Genomic DNA, 24,149 nt, shown 5'->3' on the forward strand with positions numbered 1-24,149 from the left:
TGAGATGTGGATGGCATGCAGTCCTTCTGCACCGTCTGCTGCCAGCCAAAGATGTAAAAGATAGATGGAGTGGGTCAAAACAAGAAATAGACCAGATTTGTTTTGTACTCATTTGCCTCCTCCCCTGTCTAGGGGACTCATTCCTCTAGGTCACACTGCAGTCACTCACAGAGAAGGTGCAGCGAGGTAAATCTAGCCATGTATCAATCAGAGGCCAGGCTAACCTCCTTGTTCCAATAAGAACGATAACTTAGGTGCACCATTTCTTATTGGAACCCTCCGTGAAGTCCTGCCTGCAATACTCCTTGATGTAAAGACACCCACTTTGTTGATTTTTAGCTCCCTGAAGCCAACCCTGTAAGCCGTGTCGTCAGTCGCCCCTCCCTCTGTCAGAGCAACGGCAGACAATCGTTCCGCGCCTTTTTTCTGTGCGGACACCATACCAAGACAAGCATGGAGGCCGCTCAGCTCACTTTGGCAATTAGGAGCACATTAAACACCACACGCATTATCCAGCAGTATATGCAGCACCAGAACCTGGCAAAGCGATACCGGGCGAGGAGGCGACGTCAGCGCGGTCACGTGAGTGATCAGGACATGGACACACATTTCTCTGAAAGCATGGGCCCTGCCAATGCATGCATCATGGTGCTAATGGGGCAGGTTCATGCTGTGGAACGCCAATTCTGGGCTCGGGAAACAAGCACAGACTGGTGGGACCGCATAGTGTTGCAGGTCTGGGACAATTCCCAGTGGCTGCGAAACTTTCGCATGCGTAAGGGCACTTTCATGGAACTTTGTGACTTGCTTTCCCCTGCCCTGAGGCGCATGAATACGAAGATGAGAGCAGCCCTCACAGTTGAGAAGCAAGTGGCGATAGCCCTGTGGAAGCTTGCAACGCCAGACAGCTACCGGTCAGTTGGGAATCAATTTGGAGTGGGCAAATCTACTGTGGGGGCTGCTGTGATGCAAGTAGCCCACGCAATCAAAGATCTGCTGATATCAAGGGTAGTGACCCTGGGAAATGTGCAGGTCATAGTGGATGGCTTTGCTGCAATGGGATTCCCTAACTGTGGTGGGGCTATAGACGGAACCCATATCCCTATCTTGGCACCGGAGCACCAAGCCGCCGAGTACATAAACCGCAAGGGGTACTTTTCCATAGTGCTGCGAGCTCTGGTGGATCACAAGGGACGTTTCACCATCATCAACGTGGGATGGCCGGGAAAGGTGCATGATGCTCGCGTCTTCAGGAACTCTGGTCTGTTTCAAAAGCTGCAGGAAGGGACTTTATTCCCAGACCAGAAAATAACTGTTGGGGATGTTGAAATGCCTATATGTATCCTTGGGGACCCAGCCTACCCCTTAATGCCATGGCTCATGAAGCCGTACACAGGCAGCCTGGACAGTAGTCAGGAGCTGTTCAACTACAAGCTGAGCAAGTGCAGAATGGTGGTAGAATGTGCATTTGGACGTTTAAAGGCGCGCTGGCGCAGTTTACTGACTCGCTTAGACCTCAGCGAAACCAATATTCCCACTGTTATTACTGCTTGCTGTGTGCTCCACAATATCTGTGAGAGTAAGGGGGAGACGTTTATGGCGGGGTGGGAGGTTGAGGCAAATCGCCTGGCTGCTGGTTACGCGCAGCCAGACACCAGGGCGGTTAGAAGAGCACAGGAGGGCGCGGTACGCATCAGAGAAGCTTTGAAAGCCAGTTTCATGATTGGCCAGGCTACGGTGTGAAAGTTCTGTTTGTTTCTCCTTGATGAAACCCCCCGCCCCTTGGTTCACTCTACTTCCCTGTAAGCTAACCACCCGCCCCTCCTCCCTTCAATCACCGCTTGCAGAGGCAATAAAGTCATTCTTGCTTCACATTCATGCATTCTTTATTCATTCATCACACAAATAGGGGGATGACTACCAAGGTAGCCCAGGAGGAGTGGTGGAGGAGGGAAGGAAAATGCCGCACAGCACTTTAAGCACAGCACTTTGAAAGTTTACAACTTTAAAATGTATTGAATGACAGCCTTCTTTTTTTTGGGCAATCCTCTGTGGTGGAGTGGCTGGTTGGCCGGAGGCCCCCACACCGCGTTCTTGGGCGTCTGGGTGTGGAGGCTATGGAACTTGGGGAGGAGGGCGGTTGGTTACAGAGGGGCAGCAGTGGCAGTCTGTGCTCCAGCTGCCTTTGCTGCAGCTCAACCATACACTGGAGCATACTGGTTTGGTCCTGCAGCAGCCTCAGCATTGAGTCCTGCCTCCTCTCATCACGCTGCCGCCACTTACTCTCTTCAGCCCGCCACCTCTCCTCCCGGTCATTTTGTGCTTTCCTGCACTCTGACATTATTTGCCTCCACGCATTCGTCTGTGCTCTGTCAGTGTGGGAGGACAGCATGAGCTCGGAGAACATTTCATCGCGAGTGCGTTTTTTTTTCTTTCTAAGCTTCACTAACCTCTGGGAAGGAGAAGATCCTGTGATCATTGAAACACATGCAGCTGGTGGAGAAAAAAAAAAGGGACAGCGGTATTTAAAAAGACACATTTTATAAAACAGTGGCTACACTCTTTCAGGGTAAACCTTGCTGTTAACATTACATACATAGCACATGTGCTTTTGTTACAAGGTCGCATTTTGCCTCCTCCCACCGCGTGACTACCCCCTCAACCTTCCCCCCTCCCTGTGGCTAACAGCGGGGAACATTTCTGTTTAGCCACAGGCAAACAGCCCAGCAGGAATGGGCTCCTCTGAGTGTCCCCTGAAGAAAAGCACTCTATTTCAACCAGGTGACCATGAATTATATCTCACTCTCCTGAGGATAACACAGAGAGATAAAGAACGGATGTTGTTTGAATGCCAGCAAACATACACTGCAATGCCTTGTTCTACAATGATTCCCGAGTACGTGTTACTGGCCTGGAGTGGTAAAGTGTCCTACCATGAAGGACGCAATAAGGCTGCCCTCCCCAGAAACCTTTTGCAAAGGCTTTAGGACTACATCTAGGAGAACCGCAAATGCCAGGGCAAAGTAATCCTTCCATATGCTTGCTTTTAAACCATGTATAGTATTTTAAAAGGTACACTCACCAGAGGTCCCTTCTCCGCCTGCTGGGTCCAGGAGGCAGCCTTGGGTGGGATCGGGGGGTACTGGCTCCAGGTCTAGGGTGAGAAACAGTTCCTGGCTGTCGGGAAAACCGGTTTCTCCGCTTGCTTGCTGTGAGCTATCTTCTTCGTCCCCAAAACCTGCTTCCGTATTGCGTCCATCTCCATTGAAGGAGTCAAACAATACGGCTGGGGTAGTGGTGGCTGAACCCCCTAAAATGGCATGCAGCTCATCATAGAAGCGGCATGTTTGGGGCTCTGACCCAGAGCGGCTGTTCGCCTCTCTGGTTTTCTGGTAGGCTTGCCTCAGCTCCTTCAGTTTCACGCGGCACTGCTTCGGGTCCCTGTTATGGCCTCTGTCCTTCATGCCCTGGGAGATTTTCACAAAGGTTTTGGCATTTCGAAAACTGGAACGGAGTTCTGATAGCACGGATTCCTCTCCCCAAACAGCGATCAGATCCCGTACCTCCCGTTCGGTCCATGCTGGAGCTCTTTTGCGATTCTGGGACTCCATCATGGTCACCTGTGCTGATGAGCTCTGCATGGTCACCTGCAGCTTGCCACGCTGGCCAAACAGGAAATGAGATTCAAAAGTTCGCGGTTCTTTTCCTGTCTACCTGGCCAGTGCATCTGAGTGGAGAGTGCTGTCCAGAGCGGTCAGAATGGAGCACTCTGGGATAGCTCCTGGAGGCCAATACCATCGAATTGTGTCCACAGTACCCCAAATTCGAGCCGGCAACGTCGATTTAAGCGCTAATCCACTTGTCAGGGGTGGAGTAAGGAAATCGATTTTAAGAGCCCTTTAAGTTGAAATAAAGGGCTTCATTGTGTGGACGGGTGCAGGTTTACATTGATTTAACGCTGCTAAATTCGACCTAAAGTCCTAGTGTAGACCAGGGCTTAGACATTTAAACCAGTTTAAGTCAGCTGTACTGCTGTGATTGGAGTGCTTTGATTTTTAATATTGTCAGGTCAACACCCAAGGAACTGAGCAGACTCAGCATCTTGTAGGATCAGGCACTGGTGAGGCCAGCTTTGAGTAGAATACAGCATTACCAATACTATTGTGACTCAAAAATCTACAGACACAAGTCTTCTGGCTTGGTTTTACTTGACCTTAATGTAAGGCAGTGTTGGGCAACCTGCAGCTGCCGCATGCAGCCCATCAGGCTAATCTGCAAGTGGGCCGGCATACTGCGTGTTTACATTTGCAGAGCCACCTGCAGCTCCCAGTGGCGGCGGTTCTTGAGCGGATTACCCCGATGGGCCACGTTAGGCCCATGGGCCACAGGTTGCCCACCCCTGTTGTAAAGAGAAGTCCCATTTGTTTTTCTAACTACAATTACATTTCCTGCAGGGATCAGATGGGGTATTCGGGGGGTGGGTAGGGGGGGAAAGAGTGGCAATGCTCTTCACAAAATAAAACACAAGTTGTCAAAATGAGGCCTTCTCACATTAGATTGTGCAGGTGTTTAAAACAAGATAACGTAGTTCTCTGTGGATGTGTTTAAAACATGAACATGTAGCTCCCCCTTGGTGGTGCTGATCTGCCCATAGGCTCTGCAAGACTCCTTGGGCTTAGTTACTAAGTAACTGGGGGATGGAGGGGAAGAGAAGAGGGAAAAGAGGAAGAAAGTGGTGTTATCTTCCAAACACCACCACAGCCATGACACCAAAAGGAGAATGTCACTCAGTACATTGTGCAGACCTGTGAGTCTCTCTGTCCTCCCTTACATGAGAAATTAAACAGTTAACAATGTTGGACTTAGAAACACATCTTTGCATCAGTTTACACTCTTACATATTTGAGGTTTTCTTCACATCCATAACAGCTAGAGACTTACTTTTGTTTGTTAAATTAAAGCTGAGATTCAAGAGAACAAGATGCTATCTCCAGAAAGGTGCCAGTATGCAGAACTACAGCGGATTCCAAATGGGATATCCAGGCTGACCTGGCATTCCCTTACATTATTGTCAAATGTAAAAGTAACAAAAATATTAAATGCATGTTATAATGATTAAATTTAGATTTTTAGGAGATCTGTGGAAGGAAACAGTTATAACACCTCGCTACACTTCTCCCTGCTTCTGCACCAAAAAGCCTTATAATAAAAAAAAAAATTAGTTATAAATTTTGTTTTCTTTTATGTATTGGAAATAGCTACTTAGTTCTACTGGGGGAGGGGGGGTAAAATTATAAGGTTGTTTTTAAATTTGAGCACTGCAGTGAGTCAGTCATTTGCACATACAACTTTTAAATCCAGTAAAAAACAAAATATTTTACATCTCCTCCTCCCTAAACAGCCAGTACCCTACCCAACAATGTTTTGAAATATTACTCATTTTTAAAAAGGAAATGGACATATGAAATTATTGTAGGCATTTCTAAATCACTATTGCTAGAGTAGCTAGAGGCTCTTTAATATTTTCCCCTCACTGTGTATAAGTGTCTATTGAATGAACTTGCTCATATGTGCAGCCTAGATAAAAGATTTTGCAGAGCCAAAATGACATACAAGTACAGCAGTTTTACATGTAATCATGCTAAAGGGACCTCTTTTTAGCACCTTACTAAGCACTATGGCAAAAATGTAAAAAAGGAGCCTTCCTCATTCCTTCACTGGACAAGGAGATCTTCCTAACTAAAAAAAGGTGTGAGCAGATTTATTCTCAACTTTAACCAAATGACATTCAGGCTTTGCAGCGCTCTTTCCCCACTTTCTTGGTTTGGCTTGTTTTATAACATAATAAATGAGAAACTAAATGCAATAGGTGACACGTGATGATTTAGTCAGGTGGAAGTTTGGGGGTGGGGGGAGAAGGCTTCCAGAGCCTAAAGTGCACTGGTCAGCAGTTAAACAAGATAAACACCGGTCTCAAGGAGACGAAGGTGGATTTTGATCTGAAACAAGACACGTTGCTCCAGTTTACAAATCACCAGCATCACCAGCACGGCAGGATGGTTTTTAAAACAATTGGTTTCAGAGTAAACAGCCATGTTAGTCTGTATTTGCAAAGCCTCTTACAGTTTGTATGGCAACTTTCACCTTCTCTGTGTATATCTTCTTACTATATGTTCCATTCTATGCATCCGATGAAGTGGGCTGTAGCCCACCAAAGCTTATGCTCTAATCAATTTGTTAGTCTCTAAGGTGCCACAAGTCCTCCTCTTCTTTTTAAAACAATTGTAGTTAGTTAGCATTAGCAACCAGACTGATACTGAACACTGGAGACTTTACTGATCAACAAAATAGATTCACAGGCCAATCCAAGCTCCCCCCCCCGCATCCTAGGAGCATACAGATCTCTGCACCATCCCTATACAAGTCTGACGCGTGGTCAAACAACCCTGTCTGTCTCCCAGACGATTCAAGGTGGACTTCCCCCTTCAAAGAGACTGTGAGGCAAGCCGGACACCGAGACCCCAGCAGCTGCTGGTCTCTTAACTCCCTGGCCGATCGCTCTGCTCTGCCTGCACGCGCTGCCCAGCCAGGAGCAGCTGCTGATCCCGGAGGCTCCTCGGCGGTGCCCTGGCTGATGCGGAGGCAGAAGCACCGGCGCAACGCCCCAGCCCCGCCGGCTTCAGGCAGGCGGCAGCCTGAGACGCAGGGGAGCTGCTCTGCCTCCCTCTTCCCCCGAGCGGGGGGAGTTACACTCAGGCCCGGGGCCCCCCCAAGGAGCTGCCCAGCAGGGGCACAGGCTGGCGCTGGGCCGGGAGCAGCGGCAGCTACTCACCGTGTAGAGCAGGTTGAGGGCGCACAGGCAGTTCTTGGAGCAGGTGAAGCCCCCGCAAACCATCTCGCCAGCGCCCTTCGCCGCGGCGGGAGAACCGGGCGGGGCGGGCGGCCAGCGAGCGAGCGAGCGAAGGCAGGAGCGGCGAGGCCCTCGGGCTGGCGCCTGCTGTCCGAGCGCTCGCCTCTCCCTCGCGGCAGGTGGCAGCTCGAGCCCGCAGTGCGCTGGCAACTCACGCGCCCTCCCGGCGTGTCGCGCGCCGGCGATGCCGCCGCCTCGGGGCGGGTGGGAGGAGCTGCGCTGGCCGCCGCGCTCGCTGATTGGCTGCACTTCGGCCACAGAGGTAAAAATCTGCAAAGGAGCGGAGCGCTGCCGGGGGGCGGCGGCTGGGATCCGGGAGCGGCAGGGGTTCGGAGCGGATGGGCTTGGCTGCCAGGCGGCAGCAGGCGGGGAGCCCAGGTGAGGGCGGGGGGAGCCGGAGCTGCAGCCTGGGGGAGCAAAAGGTGACACGCAGCGAGCGGGATGTGCACTATTGAGGGTGCATCCGCCCTGGTAGGTGCCCACTGGCTTGGGGCGCCCTGGGGCTTGCACTTGTGCGCTCCGGCCTTAGTAGCAGGGTGCGTCTGTCTGAATCTCATCCTCCGCCCGCGTATCCACCATGCGCACGTCTGAAAACACAGGTGCAAGGAGATTACAGGCCTGATTCAGCCCTTGGGGTTTTAATTCCTGAGGCCAGGGCAGCAGGCTTGACCAGCAGGATGCCCACAGATCTAAACGATCAGTATGCAACTCTGGGTGCTAGATAAGTAGTTAGGCATAGACAGTGGGAAATAATGTAGTGCAAGTCCAAAGCAAGCGGTGCAGGTTAATAAATGAAAAAGGAGAGGTACCGAGGGAAACCTGGTCTGGGTTTGCAGAAGTTAAAACTGAAAGGATGACTAAAGAATTTTAATTGTTTCTTATGTAAGAATGTTTTCTGTATGGAATCTATTCCTGTAATTTCTGTGTTCGATTTTTGGCTGGTGTATACTCTGCTCGGCTCCATTTTATTTTCCCTTTTTAAAAAAATGAATAAAAATTATTTAGAAAGTCCTAGTTTATAGAACTTTATAGCTTCAGCATGCTGTACAAAATCATTTAAGGTCCTGGATCATGCCTTCTGATGTGTTGGGGCAATTCCTTTACTCTCTGAGTCCAGTCGACTTTAATAGGTACTGGAATACGTTATATTATACAATAGGGGCCTAATATTCTCAGAACACCTTATAAAGTAAACTAACTATGCTAACATGATCTTGCAATGTAAGTGGCACAATTTGATTATATCTGCATGAGATGTTTGTATCATAACCACAACAACTATGTCTCATGATACGTTTAAGATTGGCAACAAAAACATGCTTATAAATGGTGGGGAATGATTGTCTTTTGTTATGTTCTTTGCTTATTCATAAATTAAAAAGTAGGACTTCTGTGGCATTTCATGGGTCCCTGAGAAGGTGAAGTCTTCCCAGCTTGTGATTGAGGATAATAGAGAGAGAAAGAGAGAGACCATGCCATAACTGATGATACAATCCTCTGTGAGTACAGGAAAGGTTTTGATTTAAAATTGTTGTAGAAATATTAACTGTGCATTTCCATAATTTCTGTTTTTTAAATTATCTTAAAACAGTGGTGGGCAGCCTTTGGCCTGTCTGCAGCCTGTCAGGATAATCCGCTGGCAGGCTGTGACACAGTGTTACATGGACCATCCTCAGGCAGGGCCTGCCAGCAGCTGACCCTGATGGGCCATGTGCAGGCCTCAGGTTGCCCACCACTGCCTTAAAAAATTGTAGGTTTCCTATGGCTGTTTGAGAACATTAAAGTGTGCAAAATGTATTTCAGTAGCTGAAGGGGAAAATTGATTTTCTAGAGATGGTTAGGTGAATTATTTTTAAAATTTATCCAGGTCTAGGCTTAACTTCGCTTTAACCAGGTTTTTTTGCCTGAGAGTTCAATAGAATGGGACACCTGCTGCTGCATAGGGCAATTTTATTAATATTCTCCAAGGCCCCAATCCTACAAACACTTCATGCACATACCTTACTACATTTGAAATTAGGGTGACTGCTAACAGTAGTAAAATTAAACATGTGCATACATGTTGCAGGGTTGGGGCTTTCTAGTCTTCCTTCCGGACCTTACAAAGAGATAAGCAGGGAGTCACACGTTCCTTAGTTGTGAGCACATACACGGTTGTAGTGATCCAATGACAAGTGTTTAGCACTATAACTTTACTCTGTCCTCTCTGCATGTTGGGGAAAAACTTGTGAGGGCCAGGTCCTGGTAAATATAGACAATTGCATTTTCTTCCTGATGAATTTCACAGCAGGTCTTAAGGCATTTTAAGAAGGCACTTCAAATACATTTTGTTTTAAGTAATTTGGCTGGGTCCTGTTGGGCTGAGGAAAGCTACAGCAAGCGAATAATCCCAGCCAGCAGCAGGCTTTTTCTTTCTGGTCTGTTACTGTGATCTAGTCTCTTCGCATTCTCCGCCGTCCCCCACTCTTTCAGGTTTTGCCAGGCTTCTGCAATTAAATGCGGTTTGCTCTGACAATAGTAATGATTCTCCATTTTCCTACTGATGGATATTTACCTTTCAGTTGCCGACCAGGCATCTAGTTAAAATTTAGCAGCTATTGAGTGTTTAGATTTAAAGCTTTTAGTTGGTTGGTTTTTAAATGTGACAGGAGCGGAGCTATGCGCATTGTAAGATGACAAAATGATCCCGTGAAATGTCTTTTTCTAGTAAACTAACCTGATTACTGGGGTGAGTCTGGCCCATGGGGAGCATACATTTGGTGTATCAAGATGCTGTCTTTACGGGACCACCTTTCTGACTATACCCACCGTTTGAGACAAATTCAGAGCTAGTGTAAGCCAGTGTAAATCCACTGACTTCAACGAAGTTATACCATGTTACACCAGCTCTGAATTTGGTCATTAAGTTCATTGAGGAGTTTCCTTTTTTATTATTATGCCTGTGACCGATCAATCACACAACAATTTCTTAGATCCACTATACTTGTATATAGCCTGCCTTTCGAATGTAAAACAATTTATCCACACTGGGTATATTCTAGTACAGTAGAAAGATATGTAACAGTTCTTTATTTGTCAGAACGTTACCCTGTGTTTTGAGGAGGATTCCAAAATTGCTTTATGCTGTTATAAAATCATGTTACTATTTCATACAGAAACCTTTATGAGAGAGAAATAGAAGTCTTGAAAACTGATATTCACGTTTTTTTGTTGGACCAATGCAAACACACAGATATAAAGTTACTGTATCCTTGTTCCCTTTGTCATATTCCTGAATTATTCAACATTACCCACTGTCCTTCTTCTTGAAAGATCCATTTCTTCTGTTAATAATTGAGATACCCCAGCTTTCATTAATTAATGACAGTGTTTCTCATGAAGGACCTGATCCTACACTGAATGCCTCACAGGCCATGAAGCTGTTTCTACAGGATTAGACCCTTAAGTGTATAACAACATTTGAAATTGTTTTTCAAATATGAATACGTCCAAACATGGCTATTGCAGCATGGCTTGCATCCCCACCCAACACCACCCAGCAACCAAACTCTTAGGGACAGATCTCAACTGGTATAAACTGTCATAGTTCCACTGAAGTCAAGGGAGTTATGAAAATTCATATTAGCAGCCATCTGTCCCACGCTCTTCCAGCTTTGTTCATAAATCAAACTACCAACCTGCTATTGGGATAATCTGGTAAAATGGTTTAGTGACACACAGTTTTAAAAAAATATATATCTACAGAGACATCAAACTGTGCAAAAACCATGAGCTGTTACACTGAGCTGTTCAGTGAAAGTAGGGCCTAGGTTGTCTTATATTTTTGTGAATGCATCCCTACATGCTGTTACAGAAAACAGTCTTTCCTTGCATTTTGGGGAAAATCTTCCGCTCTAAAAAATTAAAACATTAGGTAACTGATTTTTTATTTGGGCTTAGTTTCTCTAAGCATTTGGTCCAGCTGACAATAGCATGTACCTGTCTCTTCTCCCTTTGTCTTTCTGAGGAAAAAATTCTGTATTCATTTATACTGGGCACAGTTCTGTTTTCTTAAATTTGGAGTCACACAGGTGTAACAGAAGGTGGAATTTGCCTTCTCTTTTTTGTCACTCATTCTGAGTCTTCCTTATTCCCCACTCCCTTAAATAGTCTTTGTTTCTTCCCCTTGTCTTCTTTAGCATCTTTCAGTGGTGTCCGTGGCAAATAGGACACCATTAAATTAGGCTTGAATAAAGACTGGGAGTGGATGAGTCATTACACAAACTAAAAACTATTTCCCCATGCTAATTTTCCCCCTACTGTTACTCACACCTTCTTGTCAACTGTTTGTTTGAAATGGGCTATCCTGATTATCATTACAAAAGGTTGTTTTTTTCTCCTGCTGATAATAGCCCACCTTAATCGATTATTCTCATTAGAGTTGGTATGGAAACCTCCACTTTTTCCATGTTCTCTGTGTGTGTGTCTCTCTCTCTGTATATATCTTCCTACTGTATTTTCCACTGCATGCATCTGATGAAGTGGGCTTTAGCCCACAAAAACTTATGCTCAAATAAATTTGTTGGTCTCTAAGGTGCCACAAGTACTCCTTGTTCTTTTTGCTGATACAGACTAACATGGCTACCACTCTGAAACCTATAAAAAGTGAGAGTCAGTTGTTCTTCCATGGGAAAATGCAACCGTGTGAGAGCCCAGATTGGTCACTTGTAATTCTGTGGTTGCTGTGAGTATCCTTGAGAAAAAATGTACTTACACATAAGGCTTGTCTACACTTACCATGCTGCAGTGGCACGGCTGCAGTGCTTAGTGTAGACACTACCATTGCCCTCCCATCAACACAGTGCTGTCTACACAAGTTCAGTCAGTATAACTGCGTTGCTCAGGGGTGTGCATTTTCCACACCCCTGAGCAAAGTAGTCATACTGACATAAGTCTGTAGTGTAGATCAGGGCATAGTGTGGTGCTATTCTGAGGGGACAGAGTAAATTCAGAATTACCATGGCCCAGTGCCAATACACTTCTTACAGTTTAGGACAGGCTTTGAATTAAGCCATTTTCATAGTTTACCATTCATTTGGATATATCTGAGGGGCTCGGAATGGGAAGGAGGTGCAAACTCAGTTCTTAATGAGGCAAGATTTTGATAGTTTTCAGTTAACTATGAATCAGTATTATTAAGTCAGAATCATGAGATCAGAAAGTCTGTAAGTGTCATGGTAAAAGATTCAAGTCTCCATAGCATCAATGTTTGTTTAATAAGTGATCAAACCATAAAATTGAAAGGTTGTTTGTGTGAATCTTTTTTTTGCCTATTATTATTACAAAAAATGTCTAAGAACACTGTAAATGAAAGATTAGACAGAGAAATCTTCCCCCCTGCAGTTATACTTTGTGCATTTCACAGCATCTTGTGGATAGTCAATTCCACTCTTTATCCAGTATAGTCAGTTTCCCGTGTTTGGGTGGGTCTCTGACACAGCAGCAAAGGAAGAGGGGGAAATTTTTTAAAAAAAAGAGGTGATCAGAAAAAATTAGAAGGTGCTCTCATGGCAAGAGTAACACCTTAAACTAAATTATAAGTCTTTTTTTTTAAATTGCTAGATTTTAACTTGTCTTTATTCCTTTAAGTGCAAAAACAAAGTTTTGGTTGTTAGAGGAAAAAATAAACAGCTTAATAATGTTAGTGAGTCCAAAACAAATCAGACTTGAGCTACTTGTTGTTGAACTAACAATTTTCTGATAAATGGGCTGCTGGGATAATGAATACTGAGGTTAATATCCTACTTAACTCCATTAAGATTTTCAGCAAGTTAACAGAAGCCTCATGCAAACTTTGTTCTTCAGCTGTTGTGGTTTAATTTTTGTGGAACGGACTCTTTGCTATCTTGGCTTGATTCCTGGCCTCAGCAGCATGGATTCTCTGCTTTTATAAGTAAAACTACAAATCACGGATTTTACATTTCCATTTCAGACCTGTGGCTATGATGATGTCACAGCTGGAGAATTTCTCATGTCCTTCAGCATTTGCAAAAATGGCCCATAAAAGATTATTTTTACAGATCATTGCATAGGACCCTAAAGACAAACGGAGCATTGCAGTTTTTCAGAATTGGATTCAGAGTATGTACTATAAATTGTTGGGATTTTTTAAGATGTTCATTTTGGGGTTCCCAGTCAATAGTATACATGACAGACATCCTCAGCTAGTTTAAATATACAGATTTATACCATCTGAGGATCTAACCCTTAAAATGCGCTCCTGTGCACAGATGTCATTGGTGTTTCTGTAGTTTGCTCCTACTTGACTATGGGATCATTACAGTCAGCATGGAGCAAATCTTTTTTAGGTAACTAGATATTTACTTGAACTGGCCTGTAATAGGTTTGGCATCACCATAACCACTTGCATACAGTGAGGCACATGGTTTCCCTCTGCATCTTGGAGCAAAAAAGCTGATCTGTGTGGAGAAAAGTAGTATTAACCCTGTGTCATTCCAACCCTCAGGGAGCCTCTTCACTGCTTTGGAAGAAAGCAGCATAGGGAAAGAGGTAGGCTTGAGACTATGTGTGGCATTGTTCCCTGCTCCCTAGGGGGAGCGGGGGGGGGGGGCTGGACTAGATGACCTCTTGAGGTCTTTCCAGTCCTACATTTCTATGATTCCATAAGTGAATAAGGTGCTCAGGCCCAGATCCAGAAAGGGACTTATGCATTCCCTGTTGCCCAGTGGTTTGAGCACCTCTCCTTAGAGATGTGAGTCTCCTGTTCAAATCCTGTCTCCCATCACTCAGAAGGGGGAATTGAACCCAGGTCTCCGCCATTCTGTGGTGCGGGGGGGGTCTACCCTCTGTGCTGTAAGTAGAGCCCTGTGTTCTTCACACATGTGAAATAAAAAGAAGAAACTATTAAAATGAAAAACTCACCCCACAACCGCAGTCCCTGTCCCTTGAGGCAGGGTCCAGCTCCCTGCTCCGAACATTGTGAGCCAGCACACAGGGTCTCAGTGCTGCTCAGGTTTGGCCCAGCCACCCCTTTGTCATCATGACAGAGAGACAGCTGGGCCAAATTTGAGTGAGTGGCACTGTGACCCTTTGCATCAAGTCACAATGTCCAGCTCTGAGGGACAGGAGCCCCAGCTGCAGGGTGAGTGCACAGGGCTGGACCTCCCCTTTGCCTTGGATAAAATGAAACAGGAAGTTCCTGAAAAATAAAATGAAACGTTATAAAAAATAAAAATAATTTCACACAAGGCTCTAGTTATAGAGGGGGTGGGAGGTGGTGGCTCCACCACCAGATTTTTGAATAGGTCTTGATTTGGTAGATGTGCTCCAGATTGGGTTCTGTAGGCAAGATAGGTGACCCCCACCTATTTTCCCCTGGGGTGTGGATCTCGCTCGAGCTCAGGCATGTAATAGGCCAGCGGTTCTCAAACTTTATTGCACCGCAACCCTCTTTTGACAACAAAAATACTACATGACCCCACAAGGGGGGACCAAAGCCTGAGTCCTGCTGCCCTGGGAGGTTGTGGGGGAAAGCCCAAGCCCCGCTGCCCCAGATGGTAGGGGCAAAGTTGAAGCCCAGTGGCTCCAGCCCTGGACAGGGGGCCTGTAATCTGAGACCGGCTGCTGAGGGCTGAAGCCCTCGGGCTTTGGCCCCAAGTGATGGGGCTCGGGCTTGAGCCCTGGGCAGTGGGGCTTAGGGTTTCAACTTTTTACTCGCACAAAACTGAAAACCCTTGCCCCCCCACCCCCGTCCAGCCCTTTCTTTGAGGCACTGCCCCTGTCCAGCCCCTTCTCTGAGGCCCCGCTCCTGCTCACTCCGTCCTCCCATTTCCTCTGTCACTTGCTCTCCCCACCCTCACTCACTTGCACATTTTCACCGGGCTGGCTCAGGGGATTGGGTTGCAGGAGGGTGTGAGGGCTTTGGCTGGGGGTGTGGGCTATGGAGTGGGGCCATAGATGAAGGATTTGGGGTACAGGAGGGGGCTGGGGCTGAGGGGTTCGAAGTGTGGGAGGGAACTCCGGAGCAGGCAGTTGGGGGGTGGGGGAAGGATGGGGGGGGGAGGGTTCCCGCTGTGGGTGTAGACTCTGGGGTGGGACTGGGGTTGAGGGATTTGGCATGCAGGAGGGGGCTGGGTCAGGGGATTAGGGTGTGGGAGGAGTGAGGGCTCTGGGGTAGGGCTGTGGGGTTCAGAGGGTGGGAGGGGGATCAGGGCTGGGGCAGGAGGTTGGGACATAAGGGGTGGTGGAGGCTGCGGGTGGCTTACTTCAAGCAGGTCCCAGAGGCAGTGGCATGTCCCCCCCTCCAGCCCCTATGTAGAGGCATGGCCAGGCGGATCTGCGCGCTGCCCCGTCTATGGGCGCCACCCCCGCAGCTCCCATTGGCCGTGCTTCCTGGTCAATGGGAGCTGCGGAACTGGCACTTGAGGCTGAGGCAGCGTGCGGAGTCCCCTGGCTGCCCCTATGCATAGGGCTTGGAGCAGGGACATGCCGCTTCTTCCGGGAGCCATGGCAGGCAGGGAGCCTGCCTTACCCCACTGCACCGCCAACCAGACTTTTAATGGCCTGGTCAGTGGTGCTGAACAGAGCCATCGGGGTTCCTTTTCAACTGGGCATTGCAGTTGAAAACTGGACACCTGGCAACCCCAGTGGGGCTTGGGCTTCAGCTTTAGTCTAACACCAGACCTGATGACCCCATTAAAATGGAATTGCAACCTTTGGGGTCCTGACCCACAGTTTGAGAACTGCTGAAATAGGCATCTGGCTGCCGAGAAGGAGGCAGCAGTATGCATGCCCAGAGGCTAAAACTTAGGTGCCTAGGGATCTTTTACAGTGAAAATGTAGGCACTGAGTGAATGTAGGCGCCTACAAGTTTAGGTGGCAGCCAAGCAGGGGTTTTGTGGATCACAATTGCACCTAAATTTGGGCCTTTGGTGCCTAAATCTGGGGATTGGGTTTGTGGAGCTGAGCCTCCGATAGTACAGGGATGAATGCAGTGTAAGAACCTGAATAGAACAGAAGCGAATGCTAACTCTGTGCTAGAAAATAAACTTGTGTCGGTTATGATAGTTAAAATCCTTTCTTGGAGAGAAGGAAGGGAGCATATAGGAAGCATTCTATGACAAAATGGATTATGCGCTAAACTCAACTCACTTATTTGTGAGAGGATAGGAAAATACGTCCATTGCTGCAGACCTACCCCTATCTTGCAACCTACCCCTAGAACAGAAGCTAGCTTACCAAAGGTTAGGAGATCTACTGAACAGAGAAAGTGTTGAGGATAATAATTCTGGCAAGCAATTACAACTGATTACTGATGAAACAACAGGTAGTTCCAAATTTATTAGTGGGTATACAGTATTCTGGAAAATATACTAATACTTTTGAGAAACTTATTCACTGAAATCAAGCCTGCATAATACTCTTCAGTCAAACACAGAAAGTTAAATCACTGTTGAAAATCTATGTAGAATGGAGGCTCTTTCCAGATAAGTATAGCTATAGGCAAGAATGAATGAATTGCTCAAACTGAGCCATTGAATTTCGGGGCTGGCTTTTTAATCCTTCCCCATAGAAATCCTCTCCAGCTGTGTGTATACAGGATAAAAGTAACAGTTTGGTTGGGAGGACAATAGAATTTATAGTTCTATTGATACCCTTTTCTTTTGAATGGTCTGATCCTTAGCATTTGTCAGACAAAAGTTTGTCCCCGTTATCCAGAAAGGTTGTTACGTCTGTAGATGGAAGGAAAGAGAGAAAAGAACTGAAATACCACCTTCATATTGACTATTAGTAAGATGTCTTTCTCAGAAGGACACCTTGGGGGAATGTGGGAGAGAGAGAGAGAGGCAAATAAATATTATCTTTATAGATTTGAGACGAATTCTTGAAATTTTGTGAAACTTGTTTGTATCTGAATATAAGCCCTGGTCTACACTAGGACGTTAGGTCGAATTTAGCAGTGTTAAATCGATGTAAACCTGCACCCATCCACACAATGAAGCCCTTTATTTCGACTTAAAGGGCTCTTAAAATCCATTTCCTTACTCCACCCCTGACAAGTGGATTAGCACTTAAATCGACGTTGCCGGCTCGAATTTGGGGTACTGTGGACACAATTCGATGGTATTGGCCTCCGGGAGCTATCCCAGAGTGCTCCATTCTGACCGCTCTGGACAGCACTCTCCACTCAGATGCACTGGCCAGGTAGACAGGAAAAGAACCGCGAACTTTTGAATCTCATTTCCTGTTTGGCCAGTGTGGCAAGCTGCAGGTGACCATGCAGAGCTCATCAGCACAGGTGACCATGATGGAGTCCCAGAATCGCAAAAGAGCTCCAGCATGGACCGAACGGGAGGTACGGGATCTGATCGCTGTTTGGGGAGAGGAATTCGTGCTATCAGAACTCCGTTCCAGTTTTCGAAATGCCAGAACCTTTGTGAAAATCTCCCAGGGCATGAAGGACAGAGGCCATAACAGGGACCCGAAGCAGTGCCGCGTGAAACTGAAGGAGCTGAGGCAAGCCTACCAGAAAACCAGAGAGGCGAACAGCCACTCTGGGTCAGAGCCCCAAACATGCCGCTTCTATGATGAGCTGCATGCCATTTTAGGGGGTTCAGCCACCACTACCCCAGCCGTGTTGTTTGACTCCTTCAATGGAGATGGAGGCAATACGGAAGCAGGTTTTGGGGACGAAGAAGATGATGATGAGGAGGAGGTTGTAGATAGCTCACAGCAAGCAAGCGGAGAAACCGGTTTTCCCGACAGCCAGGAACTGTTTCTCACCCTAGACCTGGAGCAAGTACCCCCCGAACCCACCCAAGGCTGCCTCCTGGACCCAGCAGGCGGAGAAGGGACCTCTGGTAAGTGTACCTTTTAAAATACTATACATGGTTTAAAAGTAAGCATATGAAAGGATTACTTTGCCCTGGCATTTGCGGTTCTCCTAGATGTAGTCCTAAAGCCTTTGCAAAAGGTTTCTGGGGAGGGCAGCCTTATTGCGTCCTTCATGGTAGGACACTTTACCACTCCAGGCCAGTAACACATACTCGGGAATCATTGTAGAACAAGGCATTGCAGTGTATGTTTGCTGGCATTCAAACAACACCCGTTCTTTATCTCTCTGTGTTATCCTCAGGAGAGTGAGATATAATTCATGGTCACCTGGTTGAAATAGAGTGCTTTTCTTCAGGGGACACTCAGAGGAGCCCATTCCTGCTGGGCTGTTTGCCTGTGGCTAAACAGAAATGTTCCCCGCTGTTAGCCACAGGGAGGGGGGAAGGTTGAGGGGGTAGTCACGCAGTGGGAGGAGGCAAAATGCGACCTTGTAACGAAAGCACATGTGCTATGTATGTAATGTTAACAGCAAGGTTTACCCTGAAAGAATGTAGCCACTGTTTTATAAAATGTGTCTTTTTAAATACCGCTGTCCCTTTTTTTTCCTCCACCAGCTGCATGTGTTTCAATGATCACAGGATCTTCTCCTTCCCAGAGGCTAGTGAAGTTTAGAAAGAAAAAAAAAAACGCACTCCCGATGAAATGTTCTCTGAGCTCATGCTGTCCTCCCACACTGACAGAGCACAGACGAATGCGTGGAGGCAAATAATGTCAGAGTGCAGGAAAGCACAAAATGACCGGGAGGAGAGGTGGCGGGCTGAATAGAGTAAGTGGCGGGCTGAAGAGAGTAAGTGGCGGCAGCGTGATGAGAGGAGGCAGGATTCAATGCTGAGGCTGCTGCAGGACCAAACCAGTATGCTCCAGTGTATGGTTGAGCTGCAGCAAAGGCAGCTGGAGCACAGACTGCCACTGCTGCCCCTCTGTAACCAACCGCCCTCCTCCCCAAGTTCCATAGCCTCCACACCCAGACGCCCAAGAACGCGGTGGGGGGGCCTCCGGCCAACCAGCCACTCCACCACAGAGGATTGCCCAAAAAAAAGAAGGCTGTCATTCAATACATTTTAAAGTTGTAAACTTTTAAAGTGCTGTGCGGCATTTTCCTTCCCTCCTCCACCACCCCTCCTGGGCTACCTTGGTAGTCATCCCCCTATTTGTGTGATGAATGAATAAAGAATGCATGACTGTGAAGCAGCAATGACTTTATTGCCTCTGCAAGCGGTGATTGAAGGGAGGAGGGGCGGGTGGTTAGCTTACAGGGAAGTAGAGTGAACCAAGGGGCGGGGGGTTTCATCAAGGAGAAACAAACAGAACTTTCACACCTTAGCCTGGCCAGTCATGAAACTGGTTTTCAAAGCTTCTCTGATGCGTACCGCGCCCTCCTGTGCTCTTCTAACCGCCCTGGTGTCTGGCTGCGCGTAACCAGCAGCCAGGCGATTTGCCTCAACCTCCCACCCCGCCATAAACGTCTCCCCCTTACTCTCACAGATATTGTGGAGCACACAGCAAGCAGTAATAACAGTGGGAATATTGGTTTCGCTGAGGTCTAAGCGAGTCAGTAAACTGCGCCAGCGCGCCTTTAAACGTCCAAATGCACATTCTACCACCATTCTGCACTTGCTCAGCCTGTAGTTGAACAGCTCCTGACTACTGTCCAGGCTGCCTGTGTACGGCTTCATGAGCCATGGCATTAAGGGGTAGGCTGGGTCCCCAAGGATACATATAGGCATTTCAACATCCCCAACAGTTATTTTCTGGTCTGGGAATAAAGTCCCTTCCTGCAGCTTTTGAAACAGACCAGAGTTCCTGAAGACGCGAGCATCATGCACCTTTCCCGGCCATCCCACATTGATGATGGTGAAACGTCCCTTGTGATCCACCAGAGCTTGCAGCACTATCGAAAAGTACCCCTTGCGGTTTATGTACTCGGCGGCTTGGTGCTCCGGTGCCAAGATAGGGATATGGGTTCCGTCTATAGCCCCACCACAGTTAGGGAATCCCATTGCAGCAAAGCCATCCACTATGACCTGAACATTTCCCAGGGTCACTACCCTTGATATCAGCAGATCTTTGATTGTGTGGGCTACTTGCATCACAGCAGCCCCCACAGTAGATTTGCCCACTCCAAATTGATTCCCAACTGACCGGTAGCTGTCTGGCGTTGCAAGCTTCCACAGGGCTATCGCCACTCGCTTCTCAACTGTGAGGGCTGCTCTCATCTTGGTATTCATGCGCCTCAGGGCAGGGGAAAGCAAGTCAAAGTTCCATGAATGTGCCCTTACGCATGCGAAAATTTCGCAGCCACTGGGAATCGTCCCAGACCTGCAACACTATGCGGTCCCACCAGTCTGTGCTTGTTTCCCGAGCCCAGAATCGGCGTTCCACAGCATGAACCTGCCCCATTAGCACCATGATGCATGCATTGGCAGGGCCCATGCTTTCAGAGAAATGTGTGTCCATGTCCTGATCACTCACGTGACCGCGCTGACGTCGCCTCCTCGCCCGTATCGCTTTGCCAGGTTCTGGTGCTTCATATACTGCTGGATAATGCGTGTGGTGTTTAATGTGCTCCTAATTGCCAAAGTGAGCTGAGCAGCCTCCATGCTTGCCTTGGTATGGCGTCCACACAGAAAAAAGGCGCGGAACGATTGTTTGCCGTTGCTCTGACAGAGGGAGGGGCGACTGATGACACGGCTTACAGGGTTGGCTTCAGGGAGCTAAAATCAACAAAGTGGGTGTCTTTACATCAAGGAGTATTTCAGGCAGGACTTCACGGAGGGTTCCAATAAGAAATGGTGCACCTAAGTTATCGTTCTTATTGGAACAAGGAGGTTAGCCTGGCCTCTGATTGATACATGGCTAGATTTACCTCGCTGCACCTTCTCTGTGAGTGACTGCAGTGTGACCTAGAGGAATGAGTCCCCTAGACAGGGGAGGAGGCAAATGAGTACAAAACAAATCTGGTCTATTCCTTGTTTTGACCCACTCCATCTATCTTTTACATCTTTGGCTGGCAGCAGACGGTGCAGAAGGACTGCATGCCATCCACATCTCATGGCTGCTCGGCAGAAGATGGTACAGTACGACTGCTAGCCATCCTCATCTCTTGCCTGCCTGGCAGAAGATGGTACAGTACGACTGCTAGCAGTCCGTATCGCCTGCCCGCTCACCATAAGACGGTTCAATAGGACTGACTGCAGGACTAAAGAGAATGACCTGGTCAAGTCACTCCAAATTTAGTCCCTGCGCCCATGTCTGCCCAGGCGCTCCCAGCCGACGTGGCCAGGAGCACCTCGGACACGACGAGGACGACTACCAATCGTATTGCACCGTCTGCTGCCAGAAGGCAATGGGTTGCTGCTACTGTGCAGCAAAGCCGTACCGCGTCTGCCAGCACCCAGGAGACATAGGGTGACGGTTACCTGAGCGGGCTCCATGCTTGCTGTGGTATGGCGTCTGCACAGGTAACTCAGGAAAAAAGGCGCGAAACGATTGTCTGCCCTTGCTTTCACGGAGGGAGGGAGGGAACGGGGGCCTGACGATATGTACCCAGAACCACCCGCGACAATGTTTTAGCCCCATCAGGCATTGGGATCTCAACCCAGAATTCCAATGGGCAGCGGAGACTGCGGGAACTGTGGGATAGCTACCCACAGTGCAATGCTCCGGAAGTCGACTCTAGCCTCGGTACTGTGGAAGCGCTCCGCCGAGTTAATGCACTTAGAGCATTTTCTGTGGGGACACACACACTCGAATATATAAAACCGATTTCTAAAAAAACGACTTCTATAAATTCGACCTTATTCCATAGTGGAGACATACCCTAAGAATTCCCTTTAGGCACATTTTAAATCCATCTTGAATTAAGGAGAGAGAGAGAGGATTAAGATAAGGATAAGTATTTTTCACCTAGAATATTGTGAGGCAGGCAACTAGGGGCTTAACGGGACAGTGTTACATCATTTTAAAAACATTTAAACAAATGTCTTCCGCAAGTTACTAATAGTACGCAGCAGGGGCCTGATCCAAAGCCTGTGGTGGTTTGTTCAGTTTAGGCCAGGATTTAGGAACGCACTATAATTATATAAACCGACGCTGCTAGGCCCAATCCGGGGGTAGAGGGGGAGCTGATGCCACTGGGCTTGATTCTATGCCCCCTGCTGGCTCACTCCCGCCCCTCTCACCCCGCTCTAGTCACGGCTCTGGATTTGTGTCTTGATTAAGGATCCCCTTTCTGTTCATTACAACAGAATCCTGACTCATTTCTGCTACAAGAGACACTGCACTCCTAGTTCCCTCTGGGGAGGCTAGCAGCTGCTGTCGTACCAGTGTTAATGTTCAGTCCTGTACTTACTGTATTGTATTCCATCCCAATGGAAGGGGGTGGGGGGCGAGGACCATTTGTGGCAGTACTGTGCACTAGCTCCTCTTTCATCCTACTCAAGTCTCAGCTTTCATTTTTCTTCTTAAAGTCAATCTCTAACAGTTATGGTGTGAAAAAAGCCTTGAAAATGTGTTCAAAGTGTAACCAAAGAAGCAATGTCTCCAAGGTTGCAGAGAGCATGAAACTGTAGCTCTGAGAAACTTAAAGTGCCCATTCATCTTAATGCAAACAGTACTTTCAATGTCAAACATCTAAGCAATGAAATTGTTACACATGTAGGAAAGGAGAGCGTTTCATATTATGAAGATGCGGACAATTCAGTGAGTGGAAGGATATTTTAGTGCCTTAAGTAGGTGGGTTTGACAGATACCACCACTTACCAACAGGGTTACCCACAGTCCCTTATTACAAGGGACGTCCCTTATTTTTTCCATCTCTGTACAACAAGATCGGGAGTAGCCGAGTGCTGCAAAAAGCAGCAGGAAATACTCTTGGTGAATGTAGGTTAGTACTGCTTATTATCAATAGTACATAATTAATATTAGGAGGAGAGGTGGGGCAGGGGTACTATTTTTGATATACAATGTTGGCAATCCTACCCAGAGAATACATTGTGCAGATTTTCAGAATTTGACCACTCTCTCTCCACTTCAACCCCAGGATCAGGAGATGGGCCTTGGGACTCTAATAACTGAGAAAGTTTGACAGAACTTTTACAATACAGAATAAGTATCATCTGCCATTCAATCTTTGTATTTCTTGCCTCACAAAGTTCTGAGGACATCAGCAAAAATGTTAAAAGCAGGTCTCCCAGAGAGACTGTGTTTGGAAGTGTCAGGTACCACAGGGCAGATTATATCACTGATTCTTCATGTATTTGTACTGGCAAATCACAAAAACTAACCTAACACTGAATATGGCTTTATTCATATGTATATCGCTTACTCTGGAAGAACCAATACATAAAACATTAGAACATATACATTGATAAACAGCTGTTAATGTTGCTCCACAAAACTGAAACAGCTTTTCCCTATGGTATATTAAGGACTAGATCCATACAATTGCTGTGCTCTACAAATTTATGTTTTGTATCACAAGAGTTTTTCTGAGCAGCTGTAGACCTCTGAAATCTTTTTAGTTAAATTGAAAAGTTAACTAAATATGCAATATGTAACAGCTACAGATAGTGAAGCTTGCATACAACAGCTCCCGCTTTCCTCTTCTTTATAAAGAGAGCCATGCCTGCATATTTTATATTTATCTTCTTTGTGTTCTTGTTTTATAGAACATTGAACTGGAAGAAGTTAAATTGTAGACTTGGGGAGAATGTGATGCATTATTCAGATAATACTTCACATCCCAGAGTTCATTTAACAGGTACTCCACCTAATGCAGTCGATCACAACATGTCAGATTAACAATGCTATTTTACCCTGATAGTACTGGGTGCATTTTGTTTTTAATGTGCAGGATCTAGATTTGATTTTTTTTTATTTTTATTTTTTTAAGATCCCTCACTGCTTTTACTTATCAGGTTCAGATGAAGGCCAGCTGGAGATGGTCTTGGTTTTCTGAGATGGTGTCAGCTGCTTACTAGTTACACTCCTTGCTAGTTGGTCAACAGGGAGTGACTTAAAGTGATCTTGAAGTGGCTGCACCTATTCTTGAGGCAGGAGGCAAGGATCTGAAAAGCTGAACCACTTGTAGGAGAACAGGAGAGCAGTAGAGGGTAATGAACTCAGTGAATCCCAACACTGTGATAGCTGGAGAGCAAGCAGCCCTCCCTCAGAAAAGTAAGTCAGGAATTGGCCAAAAAACAGGGATATACTTTCAGCTTCTTAGCTAAGTGCTCTCTAAACATTAACTATATTTACTGGCAAGAAGAACAGGAGGACTTGTGGCACCTTAGAGACTAACAAATTTATTTCAGCATAAGCTTTCGTGAGCTACAGCTCACTTCAT

At 46.9% G+C, this 24,149-nt stretch overlaps 3 protein-coding genes and 1 long non-coding RNA gene across 6 annotated transcripts in view; 2 read left to right on the top strand and 2 right to left on the bottom strand.

The window, feature by feature from the left end:
* Nucleotides 1–7,106, bottom strand: part of TSPAN13 (tetraspanin 13) — a 28,778-nt gene extending 21,672 nt beyond the window's left edge. The window contains exon 1 of the mRNA XM_073333799.1: nucleotides 6,833–7,106. Within this exon, the coding sequence (XP_073189900.1) occupies nucleotides 6,833–6,895 (63 nt within the window). The 5' untranslated portion in view covers nucleotides 6,896–7,106. The remainder of the gene's footprint in view (nucleotides 1–6,832) is intronic.
* Nucleotides 1,901–4,366, bottom strand: LOC140907568 (uncharacterized). Its single transcript, XM_073333798.1, has 2 exons — nucleotides 3,083–4,366; nucleotides 1,901–2,493 (listed from the first exon to the last, which is right to left on the bottom strand). Exons 1-2 carry the CDS (start codon nucleotides 3,639–3,641, stop codon nucleotides 2,006–2,008), a joined length of 1,047 nt encoding a protein of 348 aa, XP_073189899.1. The 5' UTR covers nucleotides 3,642–4,366; the 3' UTR covers nucleotides 1,901–2,005.
* The window catches only part of LOC140907570 (uncharacterized), a 39,831-nt gene continuing 22,340 nt past the window's right edge, over nucleotides 6,659–24,149 (top strand). Inside the window, exons 1-2 of one of the 3 annotated variants that reach the window (XR_012157542.1) lie at nucleotides 6,659–7,172; nucleotides 8,293–8,409. This is a non-coding gene — a long non-coding RNA (uncharacterized lncRNA). The remainder of the gene's footprint in view (nucleotides 7,173–8,292; nucleotides 8,410–24,149) is intronic. The other 2 variants (XR_012157541.1, XR_012157543.1) reach the window with 2 other exon arrangements.
* LOC140907942 (uncharacterized) lies at nucleotides 17,161–23,502 on the top strand. The gene is made up of 3 exons (XM_073335034.1): nucleotides 17,161–17,769; nucleotides 18,358–18,431; nucleotides 23,473–23,502. Exons 1-3 carry the CDS (start codon nucleotides 17,187–17,189, stop codon nucleotides 23,500–23,502), a joined length of 687 nt encoding a protein of 228 aa, XP_073191135.1. The 5' UTR covers nucleotides 17,161–17,186.

Source organism: Lepidochelys kempii, chromosome 2 (assembly GCF_965140265.1).
Source record: "Lepidochelys kempii isolate rLepKem1 chromosome 2, rLepKem1.hap2, whole genome shotgun sequence".
Lineage (NCBI taxonomy): Eukaryota > Metazoa > Chordata > Testudines > Cheloniidae > Lepidochelys > Lepidochelys kempii.

Coding starts and splice junctions, on each gene's coding strand:
- LOC140907568 (XM_073333798.1), bottom strand. CDS start 3,641: ATGCAGAGCTCATCAGCACAGGTGACCATGATGGAGTCCCAGAATCGC. Junction 2,494..3,082: donor AGGCGGAGAAGGGACCTCTG/GTGAGTGTACCT, acceptor TTTCTCCACCAG/CTGCATGTGTTTCAATGATC.
- LOC140907942 (XM_073335034.1), top strand. CDS start 17,187: ATGCAGAGCTCATCAGCACAGGTGACCATGATGGAGTCCCAGAATCGC. Junction 17,770..18,357: donor AGGCGGAGAAGGGACCTCTG/GTAAGTGTACCT, acceptor TTCCTCCACCAG/CTGCATGTGTTTCAATGATC. Junction 18,432..23,472: donor TTAGAAAGAAAAAAAAAAAC/GCACTCCCGATG, acceptor CTTGTTTTATAG/AACATTGAACTGGAAGAAGT.